Source organism: Ursus arctos, unplaced genomic scaffold (genome assembly GCF_023065955.2).
Source record: "Ursus arctos isolate Adak ecotype North America unplaced genomic scaffold, UrsArc2.0 scaffold_82, whole genome shotgun sequence".
Lineage (NCBI taxonomy): Eukaryota > Metazoa > Chordata > Mammalia > Carnivora > Ursidae > Ursus > Ursus arctos.
In genome coordinates this window covers 73,043-87,898 of record NW_026623103.1, presented here as the reverse complement: position 1 = coordinate 87,898, position 14,856 = coordinate 73,043, and the positions used below count along the sequence as shown (strand labels likewise).

At 57.9% G+C, this 14,856-nt stretch overlaps 1 protein-coding gene across 1 annotated transcript in view; it reads right to left on the bottom strand.

Annotated features, from left to right (window-relative positions):
- Positions 1–3,938: 3,938 nt before the first annotated feature.
- The window catches only part of SHANK3 (SH3 and multiple ankyrin repeat domains 3), a 47,301-nt gene continuing 36,383 nt past the window's right edge, over positions 3,939–14,856 (bottom strand). The window contains exon 21 of the mRNA XM_048217982.2: positions 3,939–6,401. Within this exon, the coding sequence (XP_048073939.1) occupies positions 5,804–6,401 (598 nt within the window). The 3' untranslated portion in view covers positions 3,939–5,803. The remainder of the gene's footprint in view (positions 6,402–14,856) is intronic.

Genomic DNA, 14,856 nt, shown 5'->3' with positions numbered 1-14,856 from the left:
GATCTTGCTTCTGCTATGATGGGGTGTAGGGGTGCTGACGATACTGACTCCGTCTCTGTTGGTATTGCTCAGTGGCCTCTCCTGGGGCTCTGTGCTCCAGGCCCCTTGGAGACTGACATATACCTAGAAATGCCTGCCAACGCCAGGCTGGGGGGAGGCTTGTTTTTGCCACCCAAGAATCTGTCAGAGAGCCTGGTCGTTCCCTTGCCGAGGCGCAGGTGGTGGCACCAGCTCTAACTACAGGCTAGCTGTCAGGTGCGAGCAAGTCCTCTGAGGTGCGTGGGAACCCTTTGCTCTCACTGCAGTGCCCTGCGTGTCCCCTCGCTCTCTAAAATCTGTGGACTGAGGTCTGGATTTTGGGGAAAATCACTCTGCAGCTGCTATAGACCGTCCTCTGCCCGATGCACCTGTCAGTAAGGTACCCGGGATGAAACTCGGCAGACGGCGTGGAGTGGTCTGCTTGGTTTTCCAGTCTCAAAGGGCCTTCTCCGCGTGGGGAATACTTTCCTGTCCCTCCTGCACCTTCTAACACTGGGCCAGGACATCTTATCTTTGTTTAGCAGGGAGTGACAAGGCAGGATGATTTAACTCCCCTGAATTTTGACATTTTTATTTACATTCCTGCCAAGCAACAAGTTGTTATTTCCCCTACAAGAATGTAATTGGCCTCAATCACATCACCTTTGTGAGTGTTACAAGATTTTTACCGCTGCTACCGGCATGTCAGGAAGGCGCCCTCTTCTTCACCTCAGTGGAAGGAGGGTGGACGTTTCAGGGCCCTTGTGTGCGGTTTCTTACTTCTCAGACCTGAGTGTCACAGAACACATCTCCTCCCTACCTGCTTCAGGAGGGCTCTGCTCCTATATGTGAGTGTCCAAGGCCCTTTCTCTCTTTCTTCCTTCCTTTCTTTCTTTTCTTCCTTTCTTTCCTTCTTTCTTCTTTCTTTCTTTCTTTCTTTCTTTCTTTCTTTCTTTCTTTCTTTCTTTCTTTCTTTCTTCTGCAGCCTTTGTGTCTCCTCCTCTACCTCAAGAATTCCTAGTTCACCAACCTGAGTGTTAACAGCTTGCAACTCACCTATCGAGTGTTGGGAGGCCTCCCATATTGTAACTGAGTGTCAGATTGTGCCTGACGAAATAACCAAAAAGGGTTTGGGTTATAGCTCAAGAAATGGCAAGAGGAATTCAAGATGTGATCGTTAGCGTGTTGACTGTTTAAGAAAACACCTATTCAGGAGTTTCTGCAGGGTTTTAATGGACACAAAACTGATATGGTATCTAGGTTCCTGAGAATCATTTAGCAGGATGATGTAAACATTTATGTTGATGCCAATATGTACAATTTTCCAGAAATCACCACCTTTGCAAGTATTTAAACATATGATGAAAATAGGGCGCCCGGGTGGCTCAGTCAGTGAAGCGTCTGCCTTCGGCTCAGGTCATGATCTGAGGGTCCTGGGATCAAGCCCCACATCAGGCTCTCTGCTCAGCGGGGAGCCTGCTTCTCCTTCTGCTGCCGCTCCCCCTGCTTGTGCGCTCCCTCTCTCTCTCAAATAAATATTTTTTTAAAAATTTAAAAAAGAAAGAAAACGTTATAAGCTTCAAGATGAAAAGTAGTACCTAGTTTTTCAAAACACTTATGGTCACGCAATAACACAGTTAAAGACCCAATGCCTAGATTCTAGAAGACAGCCTCTGTCTGACTCCACAGTGTAACACTCACTTCTGATTCTAGAAGGGGCTGCTGGTCACAGCACCAGCCCCCATGGCCACAGGAATGGGTTGAGGGATAGACATATGGCCCACCCAGGCTTCATTTTGTCGTTAAACCTAATGGAAGAAGCAAACATCTCAAATAAGAGGGACTTGTACACTCTGTTCCAAAGCACGAGGGAGAGAGGTAGGAAATTACCAGACAGTTAGGACCCTGGGGCCAGAGCATGCGGTCCCAACGGCTACGGGGGCTTGACTCAGGCCAGGGTGAAGCTCCCAGCACAGGGAGCGGGATGAGGGGTTCCCCATCCCCACTCCCCTCCACCTCACCTCCCTCCCTGCCCTCCTCCATCCCCACTCCCACATGCCCTCTGCTTACCCCAGCCTGCTTCCTACTCCTCACTCCCGAATCCCTACCCCTGCCCACCTGAGCAGTCCAACTCCCACCCCATCTTTCCTCACTCTGATCCCTAACCCTTCAGGCTCCCACCCCTCTCCAGCAAGGCCCTCTGCAGAGGAGACACCTTGTCCATCCATCCAGCCCAAGTGTCCAAAGGTCCTCGGGCAGGGGTGGCTGGGGTGAGGCAGAGTTAGGGCTACGGCCTCCAGACTCCAGAAAGAGTTTTGGTGAGTTGCTTATGGGCCCCAAAAGGACATCCTGAGGCCATAAGGAGACCTTAGTCCTGAGTGAGAATGTCTTTGCCCCAAAGCATTTGGGGCTGCAGCTTCCCCAGCCTTGAACCTACGATTTCCTCTGCCACGTCTGCTCTCACAGGTGGTGAACGTTCTGCCTCCTCTTCTGAGGCATGGGGAAGATTCCTCTTCTCCCCCAAATCTCTTGGGAGCCAGAGTGGGTGTTGCCGTTTCCATGGAAGGCTTGTTGCCTCTGCCTTTGCTCTTCCTTCCTTCTGTTGAAAAGCTGTACTTACCCCAAGCTCTGACCCAGGCCCAGAGCGACACAGGGCTCCACGTGCAGCTCAGAGGGTACCAGCCCCCCACCCCCAGCACAGGCTCAGGCCCAAAGCAAGTCAGGGTCCCAGCTCCACCCTACACTTACCCCCCAGGTCCGTGCGCCCTGACCTCCTTCATCTCCTCTTCTGTTTGATGACCACAATTTCTAACTGGAAAGTGAAAATTAACAACCTGAAGAAGTTGGAAATTTAAAACTGCAGGGCTTTCTAGATAAGCCGCAAGCCTCGCAAGACCCGAGGCTCGCAGGGCCTTCACCATTCCCTACCAGGCCCCCCAGACCTGCACTTGCTCCCTCAGAGCACCTCTGTCTGCCCCCCACCCCTTCTCAGTGAACACACTGGAGTCCATCCCTCTTCCACACACTTTTCTCCCTCTGGGATCTTCATGCTTTCCTGGTGACATCTCCCAGTAGCCCCGCCCCTGACCCAGCAATAACCCAAGTCAAGGTCCACATTTATCACTGTGTCCTATCTGCGCCCCACCTTGACCCACCTTGACCCAGTACAGCCAGGCTCTGCAGGCACTGCCCCTCCGAAGACCTCGCCATGTGACTGGTGCCTGGTGTGTCTGCTGGCACGTCACTGCCTCCCCAGCCCTCTCTCGGCTCCCCCTGGCCCTCCTGTGCCCACTCTGAGGGAAAATGCCCACCCACTCACCGCACTGTGAACCCTCCTCTCACCCGTGGAGGTGCCCTTCCTGTGAGAGGACCACCAGGTGCCACACCGGACTTGCCACACCATTGGCCGGTAGCAGCTGGCTGCTCCCGTGACTCAGCTCAGAGGAGAGGACAGCCTGAACAAGGCAGTAGCCATGGGGGCAGGACAGCGGGGACAGACAAGGGAGGGTTCAAAGGCAGGAGCAACAGAATTCAGAAACAAAGGGACACGGGGTGGTGGGGGGCAATAGGGGCCACAGAGGACAACTGGGCTTCTAGCCCAGGACGGCTGCTCAGGGAGCTGATGAGCAGACAGAGAAGTTTCCAGCTCAGGAACCACACCGGTCAGGGCGCAGCAGCCGTGCGGAAGAGAGGTGAGAACCCTGGCCTGTGGACACGGAGGTCAGCAAGGACACCGGGTCCGAGACCAGGATCTGAGAGTCACCAGTGCATGTGGCTGAGTACTCGTGGCAAGGCTGAGAAGGGTTGTGTCACCTGTCGAAGGGACAGCAGGTCGTGCTCCTAAGAGTTCCTCAAACAGGCAACTGAGAAAGTTTCATTTCTTATAAATTTATTACATAATAATATTATAATAATTATTATCAATAATAATATAAGAAACATAGATCTCTGTGGGGTGTATCACAACGTCAGGGTCAGGAGGCCTCAGGACTGGAGCAGGGGTGAAATCCCCTGGATGGAACTCCATACAAAAGGAGGGGTGAAGCAGAACTGACCCTGTAAAGTTAAAAACCCAAATTGAACGGAACCAAAAACCCACAGGTGAGTGTGAGACCGAGTGTGTATGTGGCAGTCTGTTACAGTGACTGCTGCTGTGTGTGACCTGGTCTGTTGGTGAAGGGGTTACTGGGTGTGACTCTGCCCAGGGAATGGGGCCGGTGGGCCAGGGCGGGGCAGGCGGGCACAGACCGGCGTGCCAGGCCCCTGGGCTGTGAAAACTTCAGTTTTCTGTTTTTTTTTTTTTTATTAAAAAAAGCTAGAAATATAAACAGAAACTTGTGAGTGACGTGGATGGAGCTTAGTCCAGACTCCAAACCCTAGGTTTAAAAACGTCCCAGGGCCCCCCACCCCACAGGTCATTGCTGAGTGTGAGGAGTCACAGTAAGGGGGGCTGGGGTGTCCTCTGGGGTCTTTGCCTCTCCCCAGGGCTTGCGGTGGCCTGACTCTAGGGGTCCTCTATGATCGCCCCAGAAGCCCAAGGTTGGGGGGGGAGGGCACTGCCTCCAAGGGCCCTTGGGAGCCTGTCCAAGCAGCAGAGCTTCACCAAGGAGGCCTGCTCAGGCTAGAGGAGGCTCTGGAAGGACAGGCTGGGCAAACAGCAGGTCCTAGGGTGCCTCTGACTTTCTTTGGAAGTGGAGATGGGGTGCTTTACAGGCACATACCCATACATGCACCCTGTTCACACTGCTGAAGCCCCCACACTAGTCCAGAGTGGCCCCTTGGGACCACGCTCCAGTCAGGCACACACAGGGCTCCGATGCACTCAGCCGCACCCAGAGTTTCACACACTCGCACATGTGCGCGCACACACAGGGCAGGGACAGGAGACTTTGGGGTCTGAGGCAGGGAGGCTTCTCTGCTGTGGTTGCCCAACAGTGTGGGGAGGAGGCTAGACCCCTCCTGGGAAGGGGCCCTGTGAGGGACTTGGCTGGGGGGCGGACGCCAGGGCTCTGCCCCTCCCCAGGGCAATGGTCTCCCAGGCCACCTGACCTTGCTAGTGCCCAGCAGGACTCGCTGCCTGCCGCCCCTCCTCCACGCAGCACCTGAAGGGTCGGTGGGGCACACTATAGCTCAGCGAGGGGAGAGGGCCGAGCCGGGGCCCCAGGGCGGGCTACTAGGACCCTGGCCAACCCCAGACCAGCTGGAGCGTCCCCCGCCCCACGTGGGGTGGCAGTGGCAGTGAGGGGCCAGAGATGGAAGACTGGGCAGCAGCAGCGGAACCACTGGGGGGCTGGAGGGGAGGGGAAGGGAAGCTGTTAAGGACAGAGATATTTGTTCCTTTTCTCGTTCCAAATATAGAGTGGATTAAAATATGCAAAACAGGGGGGCTCCTAGGCCCCCAACCGAGAACCCCAAGTCTCCCCCCTCCCCCCGAGTCACCAAGGTGTGTCCTGACCTTGCATGCTGGACTAGGTCCCCCCCTCTGGGAGAGTAGCCACCAGGAGCTGTGTGGGAGATGGTCAGGCCGGAGCACCCCTCCCCCAACCCTCTCCCGCTCCAGCCTCCCTGGCCCTCGCCCTTCCTGACCGTGTGCTGGGTGGGACTCGCCGGCCGGGGAGGGCACTAAGCAATGTACAGGGCAAGTCTCCGAGCAACAGCAAACAGGACGATTCATGCAACATTCCTGGCCCGGGCGCCGTTGTGGGGGGCGGGCCGAGCCCGCGGCCCGGGGGTGGGGGTGGGGGGCCCTGCCGGCAGGGCGCGGCTGGGGCGTGGGGAGGGGGCGTCAGCTGCCGTCCAGCTGCCTGAGCGCGCGCTCGATGTTCATGCGGTGGCCCACGCGCGTAACGCCCAGCTCCACGAAGTCGTCCTTGGTGAGCGCCGGCAGGTGCGCGCCCTCGATTTCGTGGTCCTCGAAGCGGTCGCGGTGCTCGCCCAAGTGGATGCTCTCCAGCCAGTCGCCCACGTCGAACTTGCTCCAGAGCTGCAGCGGCTTTTGTTGGAAGGGCCGGCGCGGGCCGGGGGCCCCGGGGCCGGGGCCGGGGCCAGGCGCTGGCGAGGGCAGCGGCGACGGCGAGGGCGAGCGGCTGCGTGCGCTCACGCTGCGCACCACAAAGCGCACCTCCTTCGGCTCGTGCGGGATGGAGAGGCTGGACGACTTGAGGATGGTGGGAGGCGTGAGGCCGAAGGGCCGCCCCGCGCCCCCCGCGCCCGCCCCCAGCCCCTCCACCCGCTCCAGCGACGCGGGCTTCACTGGGCTCGGGGCGCGCCGCGCCACGGGGTAGCGGCCGCCGGGCCGCACCGGGTAGGAGGCCCCGCCGCCCGGGCCCCCGGGGCTGCGCTGCGCTGAGATGGAGCTCAGCTCACCGAGGCTGCTGAAGAGCCTGCGGAGGGAGAGGGGGTCAAGGCCAGGTGAGGGGCGCCAGGAGACGCGGGGCAGGCGGAGGGGAGCGGGCCCGGTGACCAGCAGGACGCTGGGGACGGAGCTTGGGGCTGGGTACTGGGGCTGGGGGTGGGTAGGCGCCAGGAGAAGAGGGGCAGGCGGTGGGGAGCTCGCCCAGAGGCCAGCAGGACGCTGGGGACGGAGCTTGGGGCTGGGTACTGGGGCTGGAGGTGAGCATGCGCCAGGAGACGCGGGGCAGGCGGAGGGGAGCGGGGCCGACGGCCAGGAGGACGCTGGGGACAGAGCTTGGGGGTGAGTAGCCTTAGGGCCACCGGAAGAAAGGTGGGATCCTAGGATTACCACGGCCATTTTGTTTGGCCCCCAGGGTCAGAGTCAGGGCCCTGTTGGGGGAAAAGGAATGGAATATAAAGAGTAAAACCAGTGGCCCCCTTCGCTCCATGGGGCCTCCAAGAGCAGCCCACCAGAGGAAACGCAGCCTTTCACGGCAAAGGGAAGACTGCCCCACCCCTGACAGCCTCCGACACTGGCTCTGGGTACTGCCCCATCCGCCCATGCCCTGGAGGGTAAGACTCTGGCACTACCCCTCACCACTCCCACACACAGCTCTGCTCTCCTGAGGAAACCCAGAGAAACCTGGGCGGGCTTCAGGGATGGCTGAGTCGTGATGAAGGCTGGTGGCTGCACAGACTGACCAAGTCCATGAGTCAGAGACAGACACCAGGCAGCATTCGTGCCCACGCAGAGCAGCGGCATGTGCAGGACAGCTGTGAGGCAGCGACACACCCAGGACACTCGGCCTCCCTGCCCAGGACAGCACGCAGCAGCCGCAGTAGCACCCACACGTGTCACAGACATGCAGCAAGGTGGCAGGAACGGCAGTGGACTGCTGGTGACAGACGCAGCAGCCCGTGTGCGCGCGTGCGCACACACACACAGACACACACACACACACACACACACACACACACGGTGCCTCGCTACCCAACGTCACCTGACAGGACCCCAGACCTGCAGCCCCTCTCCAGCATGGCCACAGTGGGGGGCCTACCTGGGAGGACCTCCAGAGAAAACCCACTCCCTATTCCACCCCCTCCTTTCCGTTCTTAGCCCCAGCTGTGCCCAGGGGAAGCCGCAGGGGGCTGTCAGTGGGACGGAAGCCGAAGCCAAGCAGAGCAGAGAGCAGGGTGGCCAGGTGCAGCGCACGGACAGTGAGAGGCATGGGATGGGCATGCTCACTTACACAGCCGGCGCTCGGGACCACCGCGCAGCTAGACAGCGCAGCCACATGCAGATGAGCGGGAGAGAGCAATGAGAGAGAGTGTTAGCAGCCCAGGCCCACACGGCAGGCGCACGGCCCACAGCCACAACCACGGTATGGCAGCCAGGTACAGGTCTCCCTGGCCAGACACCCGCTGGGGGAGAAACTCAGGTGCGATGGGAGGGAGCCAACCTGGAGCTGCCGGGGAAAGGGAACTGCAGGCCGGGCTTGGGCCGATCTGGGTGGACTCCTGGTCTGCCTGTGGGACCTACTTCCCAGCTTGTGACGGGCAGATCAGGGCAGTGCCCATCCACCGGCTTACTTAGAACGCTGTGCAGCAGTGTTCAGCAGACACTTCGCACTTGGTGACACTTTGTGTCCCCTTACACTCTCGGCCCTCTGACCGGCCTCTCTCCAGCTGCCATCCCACCTCCCTCTCCCTGCCCCTGCCTAAGCTGGGCTAAGGCCCCTCCCCTGGGTTCCCCCATCCACCTCTTTGTTACCCTGATTGGAGCCAGTCAGTCCCACATCGCACAGGGCACCTTCAGCAGCCTTCCTCCCCTTAATGTGGGTGTTGTCTTTTCCTCTCCCACCTGTGCAAGGTCAACCTCTCCCTGGAGATCCAGCTCTGTCTGTCTCTCCCAACAACCTCAGTTCCAATTTCCAACCTCCATCACCTTCCACTGGCTTCTCTCCTCAGCCTCTGTCCCTGCTGCCTCCTCCCAGTCACTCAGACCCACAGCAGAGCCTCTTGAAGAGACCAGACCCGGCCTTCCCCCACCCCACCCCCAATGGAGAGGGGCTCCTAAGGACACCTGGGGTGGGCTCAGGGAACAGGCACCAACCAGAAGAAACCCTCCCTGTTCCCACCACACTTGTCCTCCCTGGCACCACCAGGGGTTTGGGGCAAAGTAGGGCAGCAGTAAAGGGCGAGGGGGAAGATACCCAAGGGGATGTTGTGGGGGCAAAGGGTGGATGCCCAGGTGGTGGTGATTGCTAGGGAGAGGGGGGCAGTGCTGGGTAAGACGCTGAGGGAATGGTGCCCAGGATAGCCCCACAACGGCCTTCACACAATGACCCCTGCCTAAGGCCCTGCATCTCAGGAGGGAATCCTGCCTAGCCCTGCCCCGAGGGCTAAGTTTCAGTGGAACCATGTGGGTGTGCCTGGAGCCTCGGGTGTGACAGAAGCATACTGACAAGTTGGCAGGACCACAGCCAAGCTGTGAAGGCAGAGAGAACAGGGTGGGTGCTGGGTAGTGCAGTGGAGAGGCTTGGCCTGAGCCCAGAGCAGGGTCTGGGTTCCAGGAGGCCTTTCTGGCCAGTGCTGGAGCCTTCCTGCCTGGCAGAGGGGTGAGCTGGCTCTAGCAGCACCCAGAAAGACCTCCTGAGGAGAGGTGCTGGGTGCAAGATGAGCACCAGAGAATATGGCTGATGCCAGGAGGTGCCATGAGTGACGGACTGAAGTGCCATGTTCCACTGGGCTGGGAGTGGGGGGAGAGCCGGTCCTAAGGATGCCCAGGCATGCTGGACATGGCAGGAGGCCTAGAAAAAGAGCCTAAGGAAGTCTGTGCACTCCCAAGGCCCCAGGACACAGCAGAGAGTTGCCGAGGGGTCCCCATGGCCCAGGTGCCTGTTCCTCCTCCCCTTCCTCTTGGGGAACATGGAACTGCCCACATCATCCCCTGGGCAGGAATCCCAGTAGTATCCATGATCAAGTTTCCACACCCTTCGGCACACCCATCACTGTCCATCGCCGCTCTCAGCTGTCTGACCACCTCCCCAGCCAGGCCCCAACCATGGTGTGGTCCCATCACAGCACCCACCCAGAGGGCATCTGGGCTACCCACCCTCTAACAAATGGTACCTCACCAGGCACCCCTGAATGCCGCCGGCAGCCTCCTCCAGATGGCTCAGCAAGGCTCCATGGCCCCGGACATCTCTTCCACCAACGTCTGAATGTGGTACTGTCTCGCTGCCTCGTGACTCTTCAGCCACTGAGGTCTGGCCTTGGCCCCCTCCCCCCCACACACACCCCCTGCAGTTACCAAAGCAGTAGCAGGACCCCTTGCTGACCTTTCCTCCACCCCTTCCTTCCTAGATGGGTTTCATGGGTTCTCCTTTTGGTTCCCACTTTCTCCTGAGCCGTGTGGTCCACTCCCACCCTTGGCTATGGCTGACCTGTGCAAAAATGCTACATGTGAGGCCCAGCTAATCTCCTCTGAGCTCCAGACCTCTACGGGGGCCGCCAAACAGGCTCTCCCTTCCCCCAGTGCTCCCCATACCAGGGACCTGGGAGCCACCATCAACTCCTCCTCCTTTTCATCTGGAGGGCTCCTAGCGTTAACCCAGGTCATCCTCCTCAATCCCCAGCCACCTGAGGGTCCAGTCATTTCACGGTCTCACTCAGGACCTCTCCCCTCATTTCCTAACTGTCCTCCTTGACTTAGTACTTAGCACAAAGCCAGGAACACAACTTACACTGAAAAAATATGTCATCACACAAGAATAATTTGACATGTCTCTCCCAGGCTTGACTGCCTGTTGGCCCACTGGTACCAACAGACAAGAAAAAGCCCAAGCTGTGGTCCTGGCCTCTGTCTCAGGCCTTCTGCCACTGCACTCATGCAGGGCAGGTCTGGGCCTGGGGGCTTTTGCAGTCTGGGAGCCCCATTCAGGGAGAGAACACTCAACAGCAGCACAAAGCTAGATACAGACTCGTAAGCTTCGAAGCTCACTCTCTGGTCGTGGTGTCTCCAGCCTTCTGCCTTCTCACTGCCCATACCCGCTCACGGCTCCGACCTCAACACACTCCAGATGTCCCCACATCCCCTCATCTGTGAGCCCTTCCTGCTCTCCCAGCAGAGCTCAGGGCTCCTGAAGCATGTGACCCAGTTTCATGGGACCTGCGAGGACAAAGTGTACCCTGGCCCCAGGGCCCCTGCACCGGCCGTCACACAACAGGTGTCAGGCCAGCTGGCCTCAAACACCTGCAGCCCCACAGGGCTGTATCCAGATAACTGCCAAACGTGTTGGCAGAACAGGGCCCACAGAAGGTCACCAGGGCAGGGTTTCTACCCCATCAGAGGAGAGTGTGTCTTCTGCAAGACACTGATCAGTCGTCTACCAAAGGAGCTGAGACCCGACAGGTGTGAGGCCATGGCACAAAGCACATCAGGGGGTTAAGAAGGGTGCAGGACAGACACCCCTCCACTTCGTATTTCCAAAGCTATGTCTCCATGAACGTTTTTCAGTAAAACCCAATGTGAGGGTCAGACAGATGTAAAACTGAGAGCCACAGCAGAACTCAGTGTCCCTGTGGTGCTCAGAGCCACCGTGGACTTCAGACCACGTGCAGGATTCCAATCCGCCTGTGCAGCGCGGGAGACAAATGGAGTTGGGCGCATATGTGGGCCTCAGAGACCATGGTGGGGCTCTGGGAAGACGGATGTTCTGTCTGTAACCAGGGCTAGACCCGAAGCTGGAAGCACAGAGCAGGTGGACAGTCTGGGATCAATGTTCCAAAAAGCCAGAGGTCCTGGACCTTCCACCCAGAAAGATGGCCCAGTGTAGGCGAGCCAACAAGTTCCTGAGACTCAAATCTGTGGCACACAGGGCAGCTTAAGTTGCCCGAGAAGACCTGAGGCTGCAGAGTGTCTTGGGCTGTCGGTGGGGAAGTGAGCAGAAAGGGGTGTTTACTCTCCTGTGATGTCCATTGGGTGAGGAGAAGGACAGGCCTGGAGGTGAAATCAAGGGAACTCAGGGACCAGGGGACAAGGCTCAGAGGCGTGGCCCTCCAGGTGGCTCTCTGGGACCTCTGCCAGGAATGGTCCTGCGAAGGAGGCAGCCCCATGCAGATGTCAGGACTTGCCACACTCTGAACGTTCCTCTAAGACCCAGTGTCAGTAGCAGTTCAACACAGAAGGAGAGATGAGTGCCAGATTGTAGCCACAGCGAGCTGCAGAACAAGAGGCGCCCAGCAGCCCAGGCAGGCACCACGGCCACTGCCAGCCACATGGAGGGCCAACTCAACGTGGCCACAGCATCCCCTGCTCAGTCCCCTGCCTGTAGGCACAAGTCAGGGTTGGGCAGTGGGACCCATTCTGGAGGGCCGTGGTTTCACCTGGGTCTGAGGGCAGGAGGGGGAGCACAGAGGGAGAAAGGAAGTGTGAGCGGGAGCAGAAAGGAGTGCAAAGGGAAGCAGAAATGGGAAGGCAGGCAGAAGGGGGGCTCAGCGAGGCTGGACGGATCAAGTAGCCCTGCGTGGACTCAAGGAGAAGTGATTTCAGAATACACACGCTCTCTGTGATGCACATGACTGATAAATAAAGGTGTCGGTCTAACGAAGAGGTGTGCATGTCTATGGGAGGGGATTACTGCACAGAAACCCAGTGTCTGTCCCAGACGGGGTTCAAAGACAGAGGCTCCAGACTACAGTGAATGAGACTGGGGCTTCGGGCCAGACGGACACCACTTACTGGCTGCAGTAGACCTCTTCAGAACCTTAGTTTTATTGTCTGGAAAATGGAGATTATACTATTGTCCACCTAACAGAATGGTTGTAGAGGTGAAATAATATGGCCTGATGTTTTCTAGTGCAGTATCTGGCACTCTTTTAAAAAAAAATTTTATTTATTTGAGAGAGAGTGAGGGAAGGGGCAGAGGGAGGATCTCCAGCAGACTCCCCACTGAACACAGAGTACAACACCGGGCTCGATCCCACAACCCTGAGATCATGAGCTGAAGTCAAGAGTCGGACGCCCAAACGACTGAGCCCCCCAGGTGCCACTAGTATCTGGCACTCTTATTTCCCACAAAGGGCCTGGCTGAGTGCACACATAGTGAGAACCCACCATGCTGTAGCCCTAAGCCCAGTGCTTCAAGGTGACGCTGTGTGTCACCCTCATCATCTCACAGGGGAAGGACTGACATTCACAGAAGTTAAGGGGCTGATCCAAGACTACAGAGCTCAGAGGCAACTAGCTGAGAGTTGAAATCCAGGGTCCTCTGACCCCAAGCTGATGCCAGGGAATGAAGCAAGCTGCTGAAGTTGCTAAGGGCCATGTCACAGGGCACTTCTGTGGTTTAGGTCACCTGGCATCTGGAACCCTGGTAAAGGACCTGATTCTCCTCTGGAGAACCACCTCCCTCACTCTCAGCACCTGTTTGCTAGGTGGGGTGACCCCATGGCCTGGCTACCAGGAGAGAGAGGACTCGGGCCTGGCCATCGGCAGCCTTACACCTCCCTGATGCCAGTGATTCATTCAGAGGAAGGCAAGTGGGACCCACATGAAGCCAGTCAGAGGCTGGAGTTTTGCAAGAACTACCGACTGAAAGAGGTTCGCTTTCCAGTGGACCCGTGGAATAGATGGGATGTAAAGTTTGCAGCTGCGGGTCCTGCCCTTCCCCATCCCACGTCCAAAACAGAAAACACATACAGCGTCCTGGCGCAACCCAGAGCCACGGAACAAGACAGAGGAGAAATGCTGAGGATGCCCAGCCGCCCCGTGGGAGCCAGCAGAGCAGAGGACAAGACCCGGGCTCACCTGAGCCTGATCATGGGGTTCGACAGCCAGTAAATCTGAACAATGCGCCTGTCCTTGGGTGGTATTTGTCCTAAGCCACCTCCCTAGATTTCAAATCACAAAAGACAGTGCTTGCATTTAGCTTAGCTCTTTCATCTGTTCAGCAAATGTTTATTGAGGGCTGGCACTGTACCAGGCAGTGTGCTGCCCACTTTAAATGGCTTTGATTTTCATTGGGACCAAGGGACACACAGGAATGGAGGGCCTGGCAAGGGAGCAGAAGCAGAGATGAAGATGGGGGCTGGTCAAGGGTGGGTCAGGGAACCCCCACCCTCAGGGGTCAGGTCCTGCAGAGGCCCAGGATCCGGGCTGCTCATCCCTAACAGACACCCCTGGCTATACCCATGCCTACTCTCAGGGCTCTTTCAACATTGCCTTGCTGGAAAGAGGGCCTTCCCATTCAGCTGGGAGTTGGAAGAGGCAAAAAGGGGAGAGGGCCCCAGAGATGACAGGAGCTGAAGGACAACATCCCTGGACTATTTAGAGAGGCACCATGAGCTTCCTAAGCCCCAGCTTATCTTTGGAATGCTTAACTGGAAGAAGGTTAAATCAGACAAGTCTTTGTGAGTAAGACCTGAACCCTCTCTGCTTTGTGAACTCTGCCTTCCAATGCCGGCAGGAAAGGGCCCGCTAGGCTAGTCTTCAGGGAGCAAGAAGGAGGGGCCAGGTGGAAGCACCCCACACACTCCCCAAAAGCCAGAAGAGGGAGGAGGCCTAAGAGGCACAGAAGGCAAAGGCAGTGTGAGGAGGGCAGACGAAGGCCGGCCAGGGGATGGCCAACTCCGCCTCGGACCAGCACCGGGGGGCAGGAGCCAGCCCTCCCACGTACCCAGTGAGCCCCGGGCCCCAGGGGACTCCCCTTCAGGAGCAGCGCCTTGGGAATGGGGTCCTCAAGGAAATAGCCAAGGGTTCAGGCCAGGAGCTCTGGCAGGTCTACCAGAGCCACGCCCCAGCCGCTTGCTCAGCCCCTCCCCCCCAAGTCCTCACCCTGGGTAGGACGTAGGAAGAGAAGGCAGACAGACCGACAGGGAAGGTACGGAGAAAGCGAGAGGGCACATGGAGGGTGCGGAAATGGTGTGACTTCCACCAAAGAATGGCTTCTAAATGCACTCTGAAAATCATACACTGCAATCTGTGTTTAAGGGACACTGAGGCAGAGCTGAGAGGCAGAAAACAGGAAGCTGGTGGTGGGTCCCAAAAGGAAAAGGAGTCCATGTACGCTAAGCCTCAAAAGGAAGCAAGGCAGGAGGCAGTTACAGGAATGGTGGCACCAGCCTTGTGGCCACAGCGGGTTGGGAGGGGGTTGGCAACTCCAGAATGGACCATAGAACAACCCTTAATAGTAGAGGCAGTTTTGGTCAGGAGCAAAAGAGTGAGTGCTCACACGAACCCGAGGCAGGGCGTCTTCTGGAGGGCTGTGGAGGTGCTCACGCCCTGCCTGGGTCTCTCACGGGGCCCCAGCTCCCACTCCCAGCACCAACAGGGATGGAGAGAACAGCAGCCCTGATATCTCAGATCCCTGAAAGAGACTTCTGTCTCGGACAGACAGCAAGGGCGAATAAAGGACAGAAGTGGACAGGGAGGGATGCCACGGA